Source organism: Colletotrichum truncatum (genome assembly GCF_014235925.2).
Source record: "Colletotrichum truncatum strain CMES1059 chromosome Unknown Contig_0002, whole genome shotgun sequence".
In the NCBI taxonomy this organism is placed as follows: domain Eukaryota; kingdom Fungi; phylum Ascomycota; class Sordariomycetes; order Glomerellales; family Glomerellaceae; genus Colletotrichum; species Colletotrichum truncatum.
The window spans coordinates 4,640,093-4,660,804 of record NW_027222399.1 but is presented as its reverse complement, the minus strand read 5'-3'; the positions used below and the strand labels follow the sequence as shown (position 1 = coordinate 4,660,804).

Here is a 20,712-nt window from a genome sequence, read left to right as displayed (position 1 = left end):
CAGATGTCGCGGCGATCCCGTGTCTATCTCTGAATTTTGTCTCAATGAGAAAATGTGGCTATTTGAGCTGTCTTTGCCATCACTGACTGGTGTTGACCTCGTTGGTCGGTCATGAACCCTCTTTGGGTAGGCTCGTCTCGCCAAAGTATCTTACAAAAAAGTACATTTCCATGTGATATGTGACGCATCTGTAGGATGTGAAAGGGGTGTTAGTGAGCCGGAGGAGCATACATGCATGCAGCCGCGTAAACACGGGGGGGGGGGGGGGGGGGGGGGAACCTTCGTTCACGCATTTTATTTTTCCATCCAAAACCCCTACTATCACCATCTCGAGACCCATGACCCTGGATCGGGGCTGGGATATGTAAGGGCGAAATGGAAAGAAAATCACATCTCCGGAATATTGACACCCGAGGAGCTTTGATTTCGACTCCAGGTTGGCAGCATCATCATCTCATGGATTGGACCTCTCAAAGTCTCCAAAGCCGCGCATAGCGCGATGAGGAATCATGTCGATCTATTGCGTTCTGGGCCACCTCCGTCACAATTGACGATGCCCAGCTCCTGTGGTGATACAGACGTTTTTGCCGCCTCTACTCTCCCTAGCTGGCGCGAGCGAGACCTTTGCCGACTGATCTCACCGAAGTCTTCCGGATCGAACATCACAGCTTCTTGCCAGGGCACCCATGCGACCCCCATCACGCTCGCATGGCGCCGAGAGACCGGATGAGAGCAACCCTACGGCATACTTCCATGTGCATACCCGAGTGAAAAAGGCTCGTGTCCCAATGAGGCGCCAGTCTAATGTAGAGGCCTCTCGTACACTAGCATGCCTGTCGAACCGAATGTCTCTCACCATTCAGCTGGGACGTGCCGTCGGCAGGATTGACACACTACATCCCACTCCATTACCATTGCCTCCTCAATTTGTTCGCGTAATAGCTCCAAAGTCTGGCCGTGGGCAAAGTTGCGAGACCCCCGTTTTCTCATTTGACAATGGCAATGAACCCTGCCATTTCGATACCGCGGTGGCTCGTCTTGTCAACGACACGACAACCCCAAGACATCTGTGGCCTTGGTTGAATTGCAGACTTTACACCCTTTTCATCTCCTGGATCCAGCTTCAGTCCATTTTTCGCCTCCGCTTCCCCTCACCCATCGCGTGACAAATTGCTCTTTGTGGAGAGAAGCCCAGGAAAACCAAGAAAACCAAGAAGCCACCATCTGTCACCCATGAGATCATGTCTTGTGCGCGAGTTAGACTCTGGTCTAGGAGCGTCTTGGCCAAATCTTTCCCGCGATGCCCAGCCTGAACAAGCAACACCAAGCTCACAGTTTAAGCATTGAAGGCTTTTCAAAAAAGAGATAGTTAGGGTGGCCTGGTGCTGGTGTGAGACCATTCGAGGACGGGGGGTGTGAAGGAGTTTGCTGCTGGTCAATGGTGTTGACCGGGGAGATGGCGAGATGATTTGCCAAGGAGTGAGGAAGACGAAAGGGACAATCATGTCAAAAGGCTTCGAAATCATTGGCGATCTCCCCTGGAACCGGGCCTTGCTGGAAAACGCCAAGATGGCCACCCAAAAAAGGAGATGGTCCCCGAAAGATTCGCGCCCTTTTAGTTTTTTTTGTTTGGCGCGGGTGCGATCCTGTGAAGACCGGCAGAGAGGGAGGAGCCTCTGCAGCGTTGGTCTCATTTACGCCAAGAATGGCGTGCTCGACACCATCGTCCAAGGTGCTTCCCGGCCCCAATCTTTTTTTTTTCTCCAACACCAAGAACATTACACCCCATCACAGACCACGACATGGTCTTTCCCCCCATTTCTCCCCTCTTTCAGCCCCAGAAACCGATAGGAACGGGCGAGACAGGGACAGACCTTTACTGCCTAACCTACTTTTTCTTTTTGACTTTGCCTTCCCTGGTCCTTTTTTTCTTTCAGGGCAGGGGGGGCGATCCGGTATACGAGGTATCAGACCGGCGAGTAGTCGTGACAGTCAAAGAGTGACATCCATCATCTTTTCTTTGCCCATCTCGGGTCTTCGGCAGCCCTCTGGGTCGCATAGAAGACTAACTATGCTATACATGGCACTGGCGGATGAACATGATGGCAGTTACCACCAAACCGTCTGGCATTTAAGCTTAATGAGAGGAGCTTTGCCCCAGCATTCTAACAAGGGAAAAACCGACGAGCAAAGGCCACGTACCGATGGCATATGCCGCGGAGAAGTACCGCTAGGGTGTATTGCAAAGAAGTATGTACATGTTCTGGTAGACTCTCTTAGCCATGGACTGGTACTTACCCCCAGTTCAACGCCCGCGATGTCCGCTCTGTTCCAACGCCCCAAGCATCCCGCGAGACTCTGAATCTTTTTCTGGTCTGGAACGTCATGGTCTGGTTCCAAAAGATCAGCCTCAGGCGCTATCTGTTGTGAATTATCATGTTATTGGCTTTCATCAGCCGAAGAGAAACATACTAGGAAACCATACTGGTCATGAACATTAGCGAGGCAGGGAAGATAACTCATCCATCTAGCCCCGGCATCACTCACGCGGCGCCTACCGGGCACTCGAAGCCAGCGTCATTAGGCGTATTAGCCGCACACTGTTGGTTAATTCTCATGTTCTGCACATGGCGCATGCTGAATCAAGGTAATGCGGTGCTGCCGGCGATGCGCTGAATTAGACGGCGGAATTGCTCTTCTGACAGCTCTCCCGTTGCCCCCACGTCCTCTGGAGCCAGCCCCCCCTGTATTCGGCGAGGGAGAATCAAGCTAGCCTGTGACATGTGAGACCTTGGACGAATGTAGCCAAAGACTCACATTCCGCACAGAAGTTACTTCCGGGAAAGGTATACAAACATTCATAAAATACGCTCTTAGACGACAGAAGAGGACCCTTATTAGTTCAGTCCACCATGGGGGTGGGCATCTGTCCGCCCCGCCGTCCCTCTTCCCCCTCTCCGTACCCTCCCCCAGGTCAAGCCAGGCACCAGACCAGACAGACGCACACTACACCAGAATACTACACCATAACATGGTCTATCCCGAAGAGCGAGATGTGCAGGTAGCTGAACATTTTTTAGTACACTAGGGGGGCAGAAAATAAGTTCTAAAACCGAGAGTTTATTCTACTCAAAAGAGAGTAAAACAAAATAAGGGTGTCCACCCCATGCAACGCAATAAAGATTGATAATGTCGTCAGAAAATGGCTTCTTTTCTCAGTCTACACCCCCCCTGGGGGGGCGGCATGTGGGAGTGCAGCATCGTAGAGCTCCAACTGAGCGCTTGGCGAGACCAGGACGATCCGAAGCCACGCTTCTTGGCGACGCGGCCAAGCTCTATACCCAAGATGGGGGATACATCATCATGTCGCCCTCGTACGTCGCTGCATATAAGTTTCCTTGTCCGGCCTCGCTGTCGTCTGCTTCGATCGTTTTTTCTGGCCAGGTCCTTCGGTCTTCTTACATTGTTGACCCCCCCCCCTTCTTTCTGTTTGCTCAGTCAGCCCAAAATTCCAGTCGCGGCTACAGAGCATTTCCGGAACGGATTGATCTTTTCAAGGTCCCTCACAAACTTTCAATTCCCACCCAGGGATAGAAGATCGAAACATTGTCCGTCATGACTAACGCCGGACGTGTCCTGGCCAAGGGCCTCGGCATCGACGTCGACGCCCGATACCGCAACGAGCCCAGAGAGGCCGTCCAGTCTGCCGCTGCCTCCTTCAACTCCGTGGAGCAGTATGAGGAGGAAGAGCCGACCGTCAAAGAATTCCTCTATGCCCATCGGCCTACGGTCCCGGGCACCATCGCCTATGTCAAATCTCTGTTCCCATTCTGGTCGTGGATCTTCCACTACAATGTCACATGGCTTCTGGGAGACATTATTGCAGGTACGTTTTCCAACTCTAGGGGGGGGGGGGGGTGTCGCACAACGGCGGCACAGGGCCCCTTCGTGAGGGTTCTTCAACGGGAAAATTGTTTCTTGGGCTAACCCAGGTCTCGTGATAGGTGTCACTGTCGGTTTCGTGGTCATTCCCCAGGGTATGGCTTATGCACTTCTGGCCCAATTGAGCCCCGAATATGGCCTGTACACATCATTCGTCGGTTTCCTGCTGTACTGGGCCTTTGCGACCTCCAAGGACATCACCATCGGCACCGTCGCTGTCATGTCTCAGCTGGTCGGCAACATCGTGCTGCGTGTACGTGACACCCACCCTCAGTATGAAGCACCCCAGATTGCCCAGGCTTTGGCTGTTATTTCGGGTGCTGTGCTTCTCGGTATCGGCTTGGTGCGGCTTGGCTGGATCGTTGAGTTTATCCCACTCGTTGCCATCACCTCCTTCATGACCGGTGCCGCCATCTCCATCGCCGCCGGCCAGGTCCCCGCCCTCCTCGGTATTTCCGGAGTCAACACCCGTGGTGCGACTTACATGGTCATCATCGACACCCTCAAGGCGCTGCCTAGGGCCAAGCTCGATGCCGCGATGGGTCTTACAGCTCTGTTCCTGTTGTATGCGATCCGTTTCTTCTGCAACTTCATGTCGGAGCGCCAGCCTAGCAAGAAGAAGTTCTGGTTCTTCATGTCGACTCTGCGCATGGCCTTTGTCATCCTGCTTTACGTGCTCATCAGCTGGCTCGTCAACCGCCACGTCAACTGGGACGCCAAGAAGGCCAAGTTCAAGATTCTTGGCAAGGTTCCCAGCGGTTTCCAGCACGCCGGAGCCCCCAACATCGACACCGAGCTTCTGTCGGCCGTCGCCCCCGACTTGCCCGTCACCATCATTGTGCTCATCATCGAGCACATTGCCATCTCCAAGTCTTTCGGCCGAATAAACAACTACGTTATCAACCCCTCGCAGGAGCTGGTCGCCGTCGGCTTCACCAACCTCTTTGGACCTTTCCTCGGCGCCTACCCTGCCACTGGTTCTTTCTCCCGAACGGCTATCAAGTCCAAGGCCGGTGTCCGTACTCCCTTGGCCGGTATCTTCACGGCCGTCATCGTCCTCCTGGCCCTGTACGCCCTGACTTCCGTCTTCTTCTACATCCCCATGGCCAGTCTTGCGGGTCTGATTATCCACGCTGTCGGTGATCTCATCACTCCTCCCAAGGTCGTCTACCAATTCTGGGAAGTTTCGCCCCTCGAGGTCTTCATCTTCTTCGGAGGTGTCATCCTCACCATCTTCACTGATATCGAGAAGGGTATCTACCTGACCATGTGCGCCTCCGCTGCGCTTCTGCTCGTCCGCCTTGCCAAGGCCAAGGGTCACTTCCTCGGCCGCGTCAAGGTCTACCGTGCGACCAAGGACACTGCCGGAAAGGGCGTTCCCTTCAACGACCAGGGCGAGGCCATTGACTTGCCGGCCCGCGAGGCCTACGTCCCCCTCAAGAAGGACGATGCCTCGAACCCCATCATCGACGTCCAGAGCCCCCACCCCGGTGTCTTCGTCTACCGCTTCGGTGAGGGCTTCAACTACACCAACCAGGCTCACTACATGGACGGTTTGGTTGCCTATGTTATGAAGCACGCCCGTCGTACTATCCTCGACCGGTATGAGAAGCTTGGTGTAAGTTGCATCCCAATCCCCACTTGACTTGTTTCTTGAAAAAAAAAAAAAAAAGGCTGACATGGCACCCCCTATAGGACCGTCCTTGGAATGACCCCGGCCCGCGCCGTGGCGCCAAGATCGACATGGCAGACAACCGCCCCATCCTCCGCGCCATTGTCCTCGACTGTTCCGCGGTTAACAACATCGACGTCACCTCCATCCAAGGTCTCATCGATGTGCGCAACCAGCTGGACCACTACGCCGAGCCCGAGGTTGTCGAGTGGCACTTTGCCAACGTCAACAACCGCTGGACGCGCCGTGCTCTCGCTGCTGCAGGCTTCGGTTTCCCTTCAGTCAAGGATGAGACGATTGGCCGGTGGAAGCCCATTTTCAGCTTCGCTCCCGTGGACTCTGGATCCAACCAGGCGCCGCACATCACTTCTCAACGCAGCCGCGACGAGGAGGAACAACAACACGACGACACCATCTCACCAAGCAAGCACATTGGCGATGGCGCTGTGCCGGTGGCGGGACGCGGTGACGGCAAGCTTGCGGCCATTCAAGGTATGAACAGGCCGTTCTTCCACATCGACGTTGCTGCGGCGGTGGAGAGCGCCATCCTGAACGCGGAGCAAAAGAGCGAGGCGTCGCCAACGACTTCTATCCTCAAGAGCGGTTAGATGTCAGAGTTGTTATTAGGGTGCAAGCGTGGGCGCAGTGATTGATGATTCTTCAAATTATATACCTTAGATTACAGATACCTGAAATGTTGTTGTTGTCAGTTGTTGCATATATCGGTCCGGGTATAGGACTAGATGGATTAAGCCAGAGTATATTCTTATAATTCAATCTTTCATGAACATCGTATCAAATATCCGACTATTATTGGTTTAGTGAATGTACCCCTCCAGTGTTTCAAGGTTGTGACCGTGCATTTTCAATACGGAGTTGGTCTGAAACGTGGGTGAGGCATCTTGGCGTTGCCGCCGCCGGCGATTTTCAATGTAGCCATCAAAGGTGCATATCCAGAAGAGCGCGGGGAGGAACAATTGATTTATTTGTTTTTGTCTTTGTAAACCTCAAGCTGCGGTTCACGCCACCACAATGCGAATAGGATCAAAGATAATCTTCATAGCCTTCTTCACAATTGCCTGGATCGCTTCTACGGCGTTGGCGATCCCTCAAGTTGTTGATCGTGAAGATCCACCTCCAACTCCACCGGCTCCTCCAAAACCCATCGCGACAGCCGACGAAGTCGACATAACCAGACCAAATACCACGGCCGGCCCAGATGGGAAGCCACCGATCCCTATCACGGTGCAGCTTTTCTCCAGCTCGCCAGGCGTAAAGTCATGTCGGAGCGGCGCGATGATAGTGGACATGGAGTTCCCCAAGAACGCGTCGATAAGCCCGCAGTTCACGAGCCAGAACGGGCAATGCTACGACTTGCCCAGCACAGCGCAGTGTGGAATATTCTTGGCAAACAAGGCAGACGGCTGCGAGGCGAAGCTGTTTAGAGGGCAAAAATGCACAGCATTTATCAACGTCGCCGTCTTCCAGCCCGAGCTACGACCGGTGGGCGGGTTTTTTACGAGTATGGCTATCAAATGCGGCGTCAAACCCGTCGAGGTGCCGCCCTTAAACTTGGGGGGACTCGGAGGGAAGATGCAGAAATCGACTGGCAAGACAGCCAAGGCGGCAAGGGCTGTTGATGCCGCAATTCATGCCGGCCGATCCTAGAAGAAGGAGGAGGAGGTTTGAAGATCGAGGTGACGGATCGCCAAATTCTAAGCGCGGCTGTGCCTTGACTACGACAACCAGGTAGATAGTGCCTCAGAGGCTATACCCTTACGACTTAATGAATAATAAGATACCTCACGAAAAACTAGATTTTGCTGGTGCTCGATTAGCTGTGGCCCTAGCCACCCTGGTCGAGTAGTGGTCATCTGTCTTCGTTCGAGAGTTCCGGTCTCAAACTGTCAGATTAGGTCTAGTAAGGAGGGCATAACAGAGCATGTTAAGAAAGAGCTTGTCTTCAGTTCTTCGATTCAAACATGAGCCCGGCTGGCTTGATCCCTCGGGCTTACAGTCATGCTTGTGGCGACCAAAAACAATGACCGTCGTGCCAGAGGAGGATCAAACAGGAGGGACCACGACCGGACCACATTTCAGTGGCCATTGCTGGTCCGTGCAGCAGTTAAAAAAAAAGAAAAAAAAAAAAAAAGAGATGCTCTGTAATGGCATCTTTAATTAACAGCAAATGTCATCGACTAAAAAGCTCTCTAAAGTGCATCAACATCACAAGCTTTAGTTCTTCGGGCATTTTTTAAAAAATGCAAGTCAATCAGATCCAATCGATTATCTTCAGCAATCCAAGACTCATTAGAAGCGCCATGGCGTCTTACCCCTTTTGTGTGGCTTCACCCAAGACAACTGACCGTCTGATCTGAGGTTACAAATGTGTCATCTCGTCTCAGACGCTTCAGCCCCCTGCACTGACAAGAACACAGCCATTCATGGCACACACACACATATAACCACTGAGCCTTCCCTGTCCCTCTTTCACCTGTCTGCTGCTATTTTCCCTCTTTTTGACACAACCTTCCTTTCCGTTTAAACCTTTTTTTCCTTCGTATTATTCCTTCTTTTCGCAGTGGCCGGCCACTTTTAGACTTTGGGGGTGCAATTTTGAGTGGTTTCGTCGTTGTCCTCTCGTTAACGATTCGTCTATCCTACCCTGTCCATCGTCACACGACCTCACAAAAAGTAATATATATCTTGCTCGACTATCTCCCACTTTGAGAGAAAAGCAGCCAAGAAAAAACACCAGTCAAGATGCACAACTTCTTTCTCGCTCAACTCCTCCTGGCGGTTACCGTCTTCGCCAACACTGCCTTTGGTCATGCCATTTCCAACCCCGGTCCGGCCGTGGTCGTCCGCCAGGCGGCCCCCGTAGCCGCCAACCCCCAATCCACCATCATGTCATGCGCCGATTACAGCCGCATTGCCAACCTGTCAACCATTGGTGCCAACAGCACGTACCGCGCCACCTTCTTTGCCGCCTCGCCCAACGGCAACCAATACAATGCCGAGGTCCTCGACACCGCCATCGCGAAGCTGCCCTCTGTCATCATGGACAAGGCCCTCAACGACGCCTGCGGCAACCTGACGGCCCTTGCGCTTGTCGAGGCCGAGCGCAACTTCACCCAGCGTATTGTGGCGCAGTTTTCCAACATTCCGGTCCCCCCGCCTTTGAAGACCGGTCCCATCATCGGCATCGTGTGCCTGAGTATTGTCATGTTTTGCGGAAGCTGGGTTGCTATGCCGTAAGGGCGTCGTTATGGCGTGGGAGGAGACGTCTTGTTGCGGGGAAAGGCTTGTTAAGGACACGGCGGCAGTCTCCATGTTACTGGGGACTTACAAAGATTTTTAATGCATCTCCTTTGCAGCCAGTTGAATCGGTGTTTGACGTTTGTTCTGTGAGAATGGATATCAATGATGCTTAGCGTGGTGTTCTATGAATACAATACGATACCCTAAATCAATTATTGGTTATTCATGGTCTCTTTTCAAATCGGTCCGTTATCTGCGACAACTAGATGCTTGATTCACTAATCAATGGAGGATTCATATGGATTTATGACGGGCTATGCCCGGAAGTAAGCGTGGGCTAGGCCTCACGCCGGCGAACGGACTACGGAAGCGGGACCCGGGGCGGATCTGCGATTCAAAGCGACGTATTGGTTCCTCTCTCCTTATCAGCCTCTAATGGTTGCTAGGCTCAATTAGACCCTCGCATCCCTCCACAGCCTATAGCTACTTCACAAGAAACCCAGGGGTGACCTCCCAGCTCCGCATATCATGCGGTTCGCCCTAGACAACGAAACCTTTGCGTACCGCAGTGACTTCATCCTCATCAAATCCTGCAGTAAGGGGTAGGGTCTATATGGCCTCCGGATTAGATATGGTTATTGGGTGCGAAGCCCGTGCCTTTGAGGCGGCATGATATTAATAATCGATTCTAATGATATGTCTTGGGATAGATAATCATCGGGTTCGTCTAGGCGCTAGCGCCTGATTTAGAACGGGCTTGACGTCCAAACAGAAGCCGGCTCTTGCTCCTTAATCCGCTATCCTTCAAATATTTTTTGGCTTAGCAGGCAATAAGGGATTTCTGGAATAACTTACGATATGCTCTTTAGTTCTTCCGGTTTTGAATCTTCCTGCGCTGCTTACTGGACTCGGCCCTAGCTTCAGCGTCGACATGGCTATGATGATGAATGACCCCACCGCTCTCACCCAGGGCTAACAAAGGCAGGATAAAGGAGTGCTCCATAATTTCAAGTCACCGAATATACACCTCTGTATTGCTGTTATCGATACGTAGCGGTCGACAGTGAGGAAGACCTTTGGGGTTGAAGAGTTTGTTGCACTAAACAAGGCCAATTATAATGAGCTGAACAAGGGCACGCAATAGATGTAAACCCCACCGTATAGGTTAGGCTGAATGAGGAGAAAATGTCATCGAGCAGGCCTAAAAATCAAATCACGGACGGCTCCGAGCCTCATGATAAACTCTGGTGAGAGATGCGCTAGACCGAAAAGGTAGAAAATGCCATCACACGAGTCAGATTGGCGACGGAGATTATCGTTACGAGCTCGCGATGATTAATAAACTTACTCTTAAAATACATCCGAACAACGGTGTTAGCTTATTGATTGGCTTATCGCCGGGAAGGACTATGGCTCGTAGTCTGCATCAAAAGTTGCCCTCGGTGAGTGCCCATTGAGAAGCTCTGATCATTCTCTTTTCGCGAACCGGAGGCTACCTAAACAATGAATTTTTAAAAACCGTAACCTTGTTTGTGATTAGTGATCTAGGTCAGTGAGGAATTAATTATACCTAAGTATTTAAATTAATGCCATACGTAGATCAGGTCTGTAGACGAGTTACTAATCGCATGGTTGGCAGGCAAACGGACGACGAGGCCATGTCGAAGCAGCCCGCGGAGTAGTCCGGTACTCTGGATAATCATCGTTCATCGTTGCCCATAAGATTTCTAAGCATCAAATTGAAGACTTGACGCATACAGGCTCAGTTGCACACATATATAAGAGTCCAGTACCTTGGCATGATGGTTCAAGTTGTGCTCTATCCACTTATCAATTATCTTACGGACTCCCCCCTCAACAATTACAATGAAGCCGCAGACCGTCAGCTCGATTTTCGCCACGCTTCTCAGCATCGCACGGGCTACGCCGCTCAAAACGAGCGAAGTGAATCAGGCAACTCCTGCAGTCACGATTGCTGCCGGTACTATCATCGGGTCTTTGGTCGACGATGTTGAGTACTATCGAGGCATACCATATGCCCAGCCACCAATAGGCCCTCTCCGACTGAGGCCACCAAAGCCCGTGGAAGGGTTTGGCACTATCCAGGCCACCGGTCTTGGCCCTGCCTGCCCTCAATTCGCAAACGCAGAACCTTCTCCAGTGCTTAACCGAGTGCTAAGCATACCCGACGTCCCCGAAGCCTTTTTTTTCTCTGCAGCATTGGGGAACGAAACTGAGAGCTGTCTTACTGTCTCGGTCATGCGACCAAAGAACACCAAGCCCGACGAGAAGCTGCCTGTGCTTTTTTGGATACATGGCGGTGCTTTTCAGATGGGAAGTGCTCAGTCTTTTAATGCCTCCGTGTTGATCCCCAGGGCAGTATCGCAGGGCAAGCCGTTCATTTTCGTCGCAGTCAATTACCGCCTTGGGGGCTTCGGCTTCCTAGGAGGAAAAGAAATACTTGCCGACGGCGCGGCCAACTTGGGCTTGCTTGACCAGAGGTTGGCCTTGGACTGGGTTGCGGACAACATTGCGGCCTTTGGCGGCGACCCGGATGCCGTCACGATATGGGGCGAGAGCGCAGGTGCCATGAGTGTCTTCAGTCAGATGGCGCTCTACGACGGCAATAATACGTACAAGGGCCGGTCGTTGTTCAGGGGAGCTATTATGAACAGCGGTAGTCTGACCCCAGCAGAGCCAGTTGATGGCGTCAAGGCACAAGAAATTTTTGACACAGTGGTCCGGGAAGCGGGCTGCGATGCATTCCCTGATGCGGGCAAACTAGATTGCCTTCGTGGCCTTGATTACAAAACGTTTGCCGATGCCACAACTAAGGTTCCTAGCTACCTGGGTTATCATAGCATCGCGTTCAGTTACACACCTCGACCTGACGGCCGTATCCTCACCAACAGCGCAGAAGTATTGGCCCAGACGAAGAAGTACGCAGCCGTACCTATGATCATCGGCAACCAGGAGAACGAGGTTTGTAGGCATTAAGTCACATTATGCGTGATTTAGTAGGCTGACAATGTCACAGGGCACGGTTTTTAGTATGTTCGCTTACAATATCACCACCAAAGCTGAAACGATCTCTTATCTGAACAACATCTTTTTCCGCAACGCTACGAGGGAACAAGTCTCGGACCTTGTCGACACATATCCCCTCTGCAGCGTTAACGACTCACTAAATGCTACGGCTAACGAGACGTACCCAGAATTTAGGCGATTGGCCGCGATTCTTGGAGACTTCGAATTTACTCTCATCAGCCGAGTCTTTCTGGACTTCGCCCCTGAATCTGTACCTGCATGGTCCTATCTCAGCACTTATGGGCGTGGCACGCCTATTCTGGGGACGTATCACGTGTCCGATGTACCAAGGATGTTCGCCAAGACAGATGCAATCAGCAGGGGCATCCAGGATCGACTCATTACATTTGTGAATTCTCTCGATCCCAACGATGGCGTAGTCGACGCTGTTGATGGCGCCTCTATGCACTGGCCATCATGGCATAAAAGCAGGCAGTTGCTGGAATTTGGGGCCGGTTCGACAGGACTGCTGGACGGAGATTTCCGGAGCAGTAGCTTTGAGTATCTTCTCAGCCACTTGGAAAATTTTCGTCTTTAAGTATGATGTGAGGTCGGTTCTAGGATTAGGGGAATGGGGTTTTAAGGTAGTGCAGTGTCTGATCGTTCTACTAATCGACATACAAGAATACTGTAGTCTCCGCTGAATTGTATGTCACCCTCAAGGAGAAAGCATGTCTTAGTCACAAGCAAACAGAGATCTCCAGGGTTGGACTAGATAGACACAATCCTAGGACTTCACTAAGACTTTTTATCGAATTTGTTGATGTCCTCCTTGGATGAGACGTTGGTAATGCAGCTACTTCACTTCCTGTTATCTGTTCACCATGAGTTTAGCAAGAATGTATTTATTCCATTGACCAACCGGAGCGTTTGACTTGCTATGCCAGTAAATAAATTCTTGGGCATTTAATTTCAATGCGATTGACATACTTGTCTTCGAAGACTATCAGTTCAGTTAGTCGGCTATGGGTTCGCACATTGAGTCATTTCAACCAGAAAACCTCATACCTTTTGCCTGCAAAACGCCTACATCCTACTCACGCCTACGCTGGGGTTCCACTATCCGTGTTGGCAGAAATGCAAGTACTTTTGAAGCACACTTCACGCTGCTCACTACAGTTGTATTCGATTCCGCTCGAATTTAGGCGGTGGGGAAGCTGCGAGGCCAGACGTGTGTTGCTGGCATTGCGCTTGTACCGGGCAAGGGTGGCGGGAAAGGCAGCCAAATGAAGTCATATTCCATTGGGCTGAGCTTTTCACAAATGGAAGAGAAGCCCCAGTCCCGTCTAGCTCGACAAACGAGAATTGGATAAGGTGCCTATACTCATACTCTCACGTGCCATCTCACAGAGGTTCAAGAGCTCCTAAACCGCTAATTGGTCCGGCCTCTACCTCTCTCGCAAGCTTTTTCCAGCTCTTGAGACGTCTTTGGTCCACCCAATTACCATGAACCTGAGCTTTGACATGGAATGGCAGCTGAATCACGGCGATAGGCTTCCCAAAGCTCCTGGTGTCCAGCACAACGATCTCGTTTCTGTTTGCTCCTCTGCGCTCCACCATGGCCATCACCCAACCGTCTCCTTCCGGGGCATTATCGCTTCTCGGGATAAAGATAGGCTCTTGGACAAATGACTGGGAGCCAGCGTAAAAGTATTCTGTTTTGCCGCTTGATTTGTTGTGCATCGCAAGCCCGTTGAGTCCATGGACTAGCGTGTGCCCATTTGCGCCTTGGCTCTCATCAATATGAACATTGATCCAGACGCAATTGTAGCTCTGCGTGAGAAATCTCTCATCTATCCGTGGGAACTCGGACGGTAAGTTAAGAATAACTTCCGGGTCGCATACTTTGCTGTTATTTGGCTGTGATAAGTCCAGTGTCCAGCAGACGTAGTCGGAAGCCGGGTCGGGTGCTGGCAGTCTACCGTCGTTCGTTGGGAAAAAGGGGAAACCGTTATCGTGGACGCGCGTCGTTTCTATTCGCAACGTGGACCCATCTTCACTCTCCCATGCACCGCCAGTGTGGATAAGCATGCAATTCTCCCACGAGTATACCCTATGCTCACCGGGCTTCCAACCGGGGGGCAGCGGGGTCGTACTGCGGCGGGGAATGACTACAAAGGTCGCCGGCAAATCGTAGTCCCAGGCCCAGTGGTGTCCTCCCTTTTTCATTCTCTCAACATTTGCTTCGAAAGGCCAGAGCACTAAGATGATCCAGTTCGGCGTGATAGCACAATCATGAATAGGTGCGCACCACGGAGACTTGATCCATTGCTCGTCGTGCTTGACTCCTTGGCTGTCAAGGGCGAATATCACTATGTCGAGGGATGCAAGACCTGTTGCTTCATATCCGAAAACTAACAGCTCGTTCGTGTAAGGGTCGACTTTTGGATGTGCTGTAAACGTTTTCGACCGGACCTGCGGCCCGAAAGGGTCGTACTTGATCGTCTCAAGAGTATGGGGGTCAACTGAATAGGGTAGCCCTCCTTCCTTGAGAGCCAGAAGGTGGTCTGCCCAGAGTACGAGATTGGTATTTGCCGTCGAGTCCACAGCTGCGCGAACACAAGGGTGGTGCGTGTAAGGGTTGCGATAGAGGCCAAAAAGGGCTTTGTTCGCCTTTCTCTCCAGCTTGTAACGCTCTGTTTCGACGTAACGCATTCTCATGTCCACTCTTCCGTCCTTGATGCGGAACGCCGAGATGTGGCCGTCGCCATCGAGTGGAACGTTGCCTGGATGCGGTGGCACGAAAGGGTCTGTCATAACTCTGTAAAAGGTCCCGTCGATTTCCTTTGGGATTTCTCCCAAAACTACAAGGTCGCCAATCTCTCCTTCAAGACGACACGGCAAGTTGGAGCCAGCTAGGTCATAGGCTTCTGGCCATTTCGTCTTCAACCCATAGTTTGCCTGTGTTGATACGTTATTTTTGATGACATCATGCTCAGCACTGTTGGAGCCCATCTTGGTCAAAGAAAACTTTGTGAAAAAGAGACAAAGAAGGAATAAGTCTCAAGCTTCTCATGTGAGTTGTTCGAGTATTGATCTAGAAGCCCGGCAGAATTTTCATCGGACAACCACGCTTTATAGGGAAGATATCAGATGGCTCGGTGTACCCAAATCACCACCGGGCGAACGGGTCTTCTGGTACATGATAGATGTTATAACTACCGATTCGGTCTTCAGCTAATTGGTTTTAAACTTTTTGATCGAGATGTCATGGTCCGGTTACAGCCCTTACAATGTAGCTCACGCAAGGTTCCCCGCACTTTTCACAGTCGACTATGCTTGCAGCGGCATCATGCGGTCCTAGCTTCACTCCTTCTTTCGACTGCAAAACCACAAGCTTAATATGAGATTCAGTATCACCAAGCACGGATGCAATTTTGCCCGGCACTCTAGCTACGAAGGGAATATGCTCGTTTGCCAGTACCGTAGTCACTAGCGACTAAAGAAAACTAATCGAAATGGCCTCAACTACGATCCAATATGCATGAGACCGTTATCTGCTGTAACATCATCGAGTTTCTGGCCTTGGCACCTGGCAATTATAAATAATCGGTACCCTATTGGGTGGCGGACTGCATAAAGGAGCCTTTAGTACACTATTCCAGGTTTCACCAATCCTACTTCGCGTATCTGGCGGTCAGATGAACCTGTCGGCATGGTGCCGAAAGTCAATAATAGTGCCCGTGCAACGACATTACTACTCGTGCGAAAACGAGACGGACGGACTTATAGATGGCTCCGAGACGAAGTGCCGGCAAATAAGGATTTTATATATCTATCAGTTTGATGACACAGGACGGTTCACGAGATATTCAACAGCATTGCCGGGTCTAGTTAAGACGGCACGTAGGTTTTCATAAGTGATGGAGGGGTACTAGTAAGTCAACAGGGGACCGTGCTAGGATTTGAGGCCGCGACTCCTCCCAAACATTGAAAGATATCTGGGGCATTCTTTCGGAGATGGAATTACGTCTTTCTAAGACGCATGGATTTTATATCCACCTGAAGAACGGTTCGTCAAAGTTGTCACGGCAATGTTTGTTTAGCAAGCATCGCATCCTATATCTTATCAAGCTGACAATATTACTGTGTACGACTTCATTAACACATCCACCGATAGTTCCCAAGCTTTATGGCTAACCCTGCTATTTATCAGACATAATTGGGGACAGCTTTGGCACAAGTAAGTCATTACTATTCATTTAAAGTAGTTTCTGAAATCGAGGGCATCCATCATTATCATAAGCCTTTCGTGGCACCACAGCTAAAAGAAACCTGAAAACAGCTCATCAAATGTTCGAATCACAGAATCCCTTGTCCTTTCGGCAATGTATCTGATTTCCTCTTCTGTACTGGTGTAGGCGGGGGCCAAGAGTATGTGATCCCCTAAAACGCCGTCCTTCGTGCCGGTTCCTGGATAGAGGCTGATACCGAACTGGTTGAGACCCACGAGATGGACTCTATTGGCGATATCCGCTGACCGTTGGAAAGGCTCTTTGCTTTCCTTATCCAGGACAAACTCGATCTGATCAGATTTTAGCAGATGTAGCAGAATCCGTGCAAGGGAAACTTACCCCCCAGAAGAGTCCTTTGCCTCTGATGTCACCCACGTGAGGGTGATCTTCAAGATATCCACGCAAAAGCTGTTCGAGAAGAGCTCCTTGTCGTCGGACATTCGCCACCAGATTCTCTTCTCTGATTATTTTCTGGACCTCTAGCGCAGCAGCACATCCGACCGGATGACCTTGGTATGTATGGCCATGCGAGAACGCGCTTATAAAACATCAGCAGGACACCACATGAATGAGTGACCAAATACTTACCCAGTTCCGTCAGTCAGCGCGTCAGCCACCCGGTGGTTAATCATTATCCCGGCAACGGGCGCGTATCCACCACCTAGACCCTTCGCCATCGTCTGAATGTCAGGTACGATGCCTTCTTGTTGCCAGGCGTGCAGAGTGCCGCAGCGGCCCATGCCCGACATAACTTCTGTATGAGTGTGAGAATCATATCAGTAAGCTAGCGAATAGTAATCTCACCGTCCAGAATAAGAAGAGCGCCGTATTTATCGCAGACTCTCTTCATCGCTTTGAAGTAGCCAGGCACTGAAGGAACACATCCCAAAGCCTATTACATGTTGGTCAGTAAAATACCTTTATGCATCTTTGCTCATCCGTCGAAACGTACCGCACCGACGACCGGCTCAGCGACAAAAGCGCAGACCGTCTCGGGGCCAAGTTCCTGGAATTTGCGATCCAACTCATCTGCCAGCTGCTCGACATACTGTTCCACCGTCTGGCCCGCGCTCATCCCGCGATACGCATTGCAGGCTGAAACCCGCGCAATGTTGGGGAGCAACATGTCTGTGAAGAGACTTCGGCGCGCAACGTGACCGCTCATTGAAAGAGAGCCGAGCGTCGTGCCATGATACGACCCTTCCCGGGCAATGAAGTTGATTCGCTTTGGCTGGTTTATCTCTACGAAATACTGACGGGCCATCTTCATGGCCGCTTCCATAGCTTCCGAACCTAGAAATTGATGAGATTATTGAAAGATATCTCATGGGTAAAAAGGTTTGGGGAGAGACTTTACCAGAGCACATTATGTACGTCTTGGACATGGCGCCGTCTGTCCCTTGAATCAACTCATCCGCTAGTTCCTCCCCAATCGGATGGCCGAAAAACATTGAGTTGCAATACGCGAATTTGTCGAGCTGCGCAACCATTGCTTTCTTGACTCTCTCGTTGTTGGAACCAATGCAGGCTACGGCCGCGCCACATGTTGTATCCAGAATTGTCTGACCGTTGGAAAAGGTAAGATGTTTTCCGTTCGCCGCGACAACCTGCGGTGGAGGGGCTTTCAGTGTACGATGGAGCACTGCGCTCGTAGCTGGGTGCTTTCCCCGGGTGGGCGGTGAGTGGGGTTCATTGTTGTTTAATGAGGGTATAGTTGTTTTAGCTCCCCGGCGAGTAATGGTTGTGATTCTCGTCGAGGGAGTTCGACAAGGCCGCATTAAGGTGCGAGTCAGGGGGTGGTTAAGCGGCATTGTATCGAAGTGGTAGTAGTAGGTCAGTGATGTTGCAGTGAACCGTTTGACAGTCCGGGGATCACTCAGGGCTCCACTTGCTTTCCTCTGGCAAATGTGGTGAAGTAGTTGAATAAAAGTAAGTAAGATGGGGGTAAAAGGGGCTTTGTTGGGGCCAAAGCCTTAACTTTGCCGCTTCTTGTCGGTTTAAATCCTGGTACTGTACACTGCTAGGCGCCCATCAGCCATGGATAAATAACCTTACGCTTGGCTTATCTGCATGGCGTATCTGGCGTGTCCCATAAATGAGGGGTAGCTCCATCTCTCCCAACACGCTTAGGCGTCATAATATGCAGTGGACGGATCAGTCCGTACGGCCGTTACCACAACAAAACTCTAACATCCACATGTTCCTTTCTAGAAGGATGCTGTGCTCTATCCGATGAGGTTGGCAAGTAAGAAACTGGAACCGACATATTACGGGCGTTACGTGTAGCTGCCGTCTCATTCATCGTGTAAAAGCTTTCTGGGAGACTGAAAGCTGAGATTAAACATTCTGGATTTGACTCTCGATGGAATTATCATCGACAGTTCTTTAAAATTCCATCTTGTCTCGAATTCGTGATTGTTTGTTATAGACCAGTTGGTTGACACTGTCGAAACTCATTCCCAGTCTACAGCGCGTATATTGACTTCAAACTGGGGCCTGTATTTCTGCCCACACGCTATTTCCGATATGGCACCCAACACCGGTGACTAACAGCCCAAGGTAATACGTCATTCTAAATGCATGTCCCATATCTCATATGGGGCAGAATGCTTGCAAGCCAGGCCGATAACCGATGCAGATCACTCCGACCAAGAAATAGTAAAGGAAAGGCATGGGCTACAATGCCTTTACAATATAAAAGGCTCTTTACGCTCCTGACTATCCCACTTTAAGACTATAGTCATCGGCACATCAATGAATAGTCAAAATTAACTTTGTATTAATCTATGTCAATAATAGTGGCTCTCCATACTCATCCAGAATCTGTGTCCAGTCAACCCGAGCCCCGTCATCAGACCTCCGCTTTTGCCACAAATCCTCAAGCGTATCTAGGGATAGTGCAATGTTTTGGAAGCGCCGCTTCTGCAATGTCATCTTTAATCGCATGCGGATGGCTTCCATGTGCTCCTCCTCTGTTGCTTCTCCACCAGCAAGAAAGAGCGGAAACAAAATGGCAGATTCGGCGTGGGTGCCGACGGGGATATCACAGACATGCCTCACTATGTTGGACACCTGTGTACGGACCTTTGTCGGCAAAAGCTCCCATGCCCCTGATGAGGACAGCACCATGTTCTGATCCGAAGATTCTTCATCTTCGATCCGAGAACGCACAAGGCGGTACAGAAATATCAGAACAGCACTTCTGAGAGCGTGTGCCAAGGCCACCAGGTCGGGCGTAGCGTCCTGGCGGCATTGCCAGCGGTGGAGCTCATCTTCAACGCTGGCACAAGTGCTATGAAATTGAGCCGTTCTCTTGGCGGATTCCTCCGCTGACAAGCCCGACTCTAGTTTCGTTTCCTCGTCGAGACAGCAGAGTTTAGAGACATAGCGTAGGAGTCCTGTTGCAACACCTAAATAGGTGTCCACGACATCCGTGATGCCATCCAGATAACTGCAGTCAAGCAGCGGTCGTCTCCGTAGGGTCACGCTGCCAACAATATCATGGTATGCGAAATTCCGAAGGATCCATTGGCCTTCGGAGCTGTTCTTGAACGCGTCAGGCCCGCGCAACACGACTCCCGAACTGGCGTTTGCAGTAGCAGATTCGATGATGAGTTTTGCCCCGTTAAGGTGAGTGTACCATCTGTCGCAGCTGCCCACACAGACCTCCCCGATTACAAACGCCAGACATGTCGCTGCTTTAGTCTCATACCATGTGATTTCGTTTTGAGGGTTATTTAGAGCTGCTGCCATGTTGTTCATGGCCTTTGAATGGGCTTCAAGCGCCGAGACCTTGTAAGACTGGTCGTTGAGTGATAGATGACCTGAAGCAAAAGCAACCAATGCATCGTAAAGCACGGAAGATTCCATTGCCATGGGCAGGAATGCTGTTACGGACCGTCTTGTCAGTACAATGAGAACACACAATCATCACGGAGGCTTCGAGCTTACCTGAGATGAAGGAGTTGAATTGCTCATTCACAGTCAAGTGATGACTAAGAGTATCGATGTAATACCTCATGATGTGCCGCTTTTGAGGCGGCTTGTATTGATCTGGAACCGGCGCTGGTGCACAAAGAGGAAAACATCGCGACCATTGTTGTGAGTGGTTTGAGGCCGCTATTCGAGATGTTTGGTGTGACTCTTGTTTTCGATCAACCCAACTTGATGGCACCACGTCGCGAGTTGTACTCCGTATGCACTTCAGATTCAAGCGAGCACAAGCTCCACAGACTGGGAATGTGTTTTCGACGCACTTCTTGCGCCTATCTCCCCCCAATGTTTGTCAGAACACGCACTGACGGCAAACAGTGCAAAGGTGCCCGGAGAGCTTACCGATATCGGCATGTCAGACAGCCAGTTTTGTCATGCTTGGACCCTTTCCTACGGCGGGTATCTGTCTGAGAAGCGGTTGACATGGCCGGAATCGCCTAATTAGCAGCATCAAGTCAAAACAGCAGCTGATGATTGAACGTGTGGTGCGGCGTGTTGGGCGTAATGGGCTTGACGTGGGGG

The 20,712-nt window shown here is 51.0% G+C and overlaps 7 protein-coding genes across 7 annotated transcripts; 4 read left to right on the top strand and 3 right to left on the bottom strand.

The window, feature by feature from the left end:
* Positions 1-3,615: 3,615 nt before the first annotated feature.
* CTRU02_204232 (sulfate permease) lies at positions 3,616-6,222 on the top strand (the record flags this gene model as incomplete). The annotated part of the gene is made up of 3 exons (XM_036728324.1): positions 3,616-3,886; positions 4,005-5,560; positions 5,638-6,222. 3 exons carry the CDS (start codon positions 3,616-3,618, stop codon positions 6,220-6,222), a joined length of 2,412 nt encoding a protein of 803 aa, XP_036580033.1.
* Positions 6,223-6,646: 424 nt separating this feature from the next.
* CTRU02_204231 (uncharacterized protein) lies at positions 6,647-7,282 on the top strand (the record flags this gene model as incomplete). The annotated part of the gene is made up of 1 exon (XM_036728323.1): positions 6,647-7,282. One exon carries the CDS (start codon positions 6,647-6,649, stop codon positions 7,280-7,282), a length of 636 nt encoding a protein of 211 aa, XP_036580032.1.
* A 1,095-nt stretch (positions 7,283-8,377) lies between these two features.
* CTRU02_204230 (uncharacterized protein) lies at positions 8,378-8,872 on the top strand (the record flags this gene model as incomplete). The annotated part of the gene is made up of 1 exon (XM_036728322.1): positions 8,378-8,872. One exon carries the CDS (start codon positions 8,378-8,380, stop codon positions 8,870-8,872), a length of 495 nt encoding a protein of 164 aa, XP_036580031.1.
* Positions 8,873-10,741: 1,869 nt separating this feature from the next.
* Positions 10,742-12,500, top strand: CTRU02_204229 (secreted lipase-like protein 5; the record flags this gene model as incomplete). Its single annotated transcript, XM_036728321.1, has 2 exons — positions 10,742-11,857; positions 11,913-12,500. The coding sequence occupies 2 exons, from the start codon at positions 10,742-10,744 to the stop codon at positions 12,498-12,500; spliced, it is 1,704 nt and encodes a 567-aa protein (XP_036580030.1).
* Positions 12,501-13,306: 806 nt separating this feature from the next.
* CTRU02_204228 (isoeugenol monooxygenase) lies at positions 13,307-14,917 on the bottom strand (the record flags this gene model as incomplete). Its single annotated transcript, XM_036728320.1, has 1 exon — positions 13,307-14,917. The coding sequence occupies one exon, from the start codon at positions 14,915-14,917 to the stop codon at positions 13,307-13,309; it is 1,611 nt and encodes a 536-aa protein (XP_036580029.1).
* Positions 14,918-16,226: 1,309 nt separating this feature from the next.
* On the bottom strand, positions 16,227-17,975 carry CTRU02_204227 (putative class III aminotransferase; the record flags this gene model as incomplete). Its single annotated transcript, XM_036728319.2, has 6 exons — positions 16,227-16,487; positions 16,537-16,735; positions 16,786-16,951; positions 17,002-17,089; positions 17,150-17,490; positions 17,555-17,975. 6 exons carry the CDS (start codon positions 17,973-17,975, stop codon positions 16,227-16,229), a joined length of 1,476 nt encoding a protein of 491 aa, XP_036580028.2.
* Positions 17,976-18,981: 1,006 nt separating this feature from the next.
* Positions 18,982-20,218, bottom strand: CTRU02_204226 (C6 transcription factor; the record flags this gene model as incomplete). Its single annotated transcript, XM_036728318.2, has 2 exons — positions 18,982-20,084; positions 20,149-20,218. The coding sequence occupies 2 exons, from the start codon at positions 20,216-20,218 to the stop codon at positions 18,982-18,984; spliced, it is 1,173 nt and encodes a 390-aa protein (XP_036580027.2).
* Between the last annotated feature and the right edge of the window lie 494 nt (positions 20,219-20,712).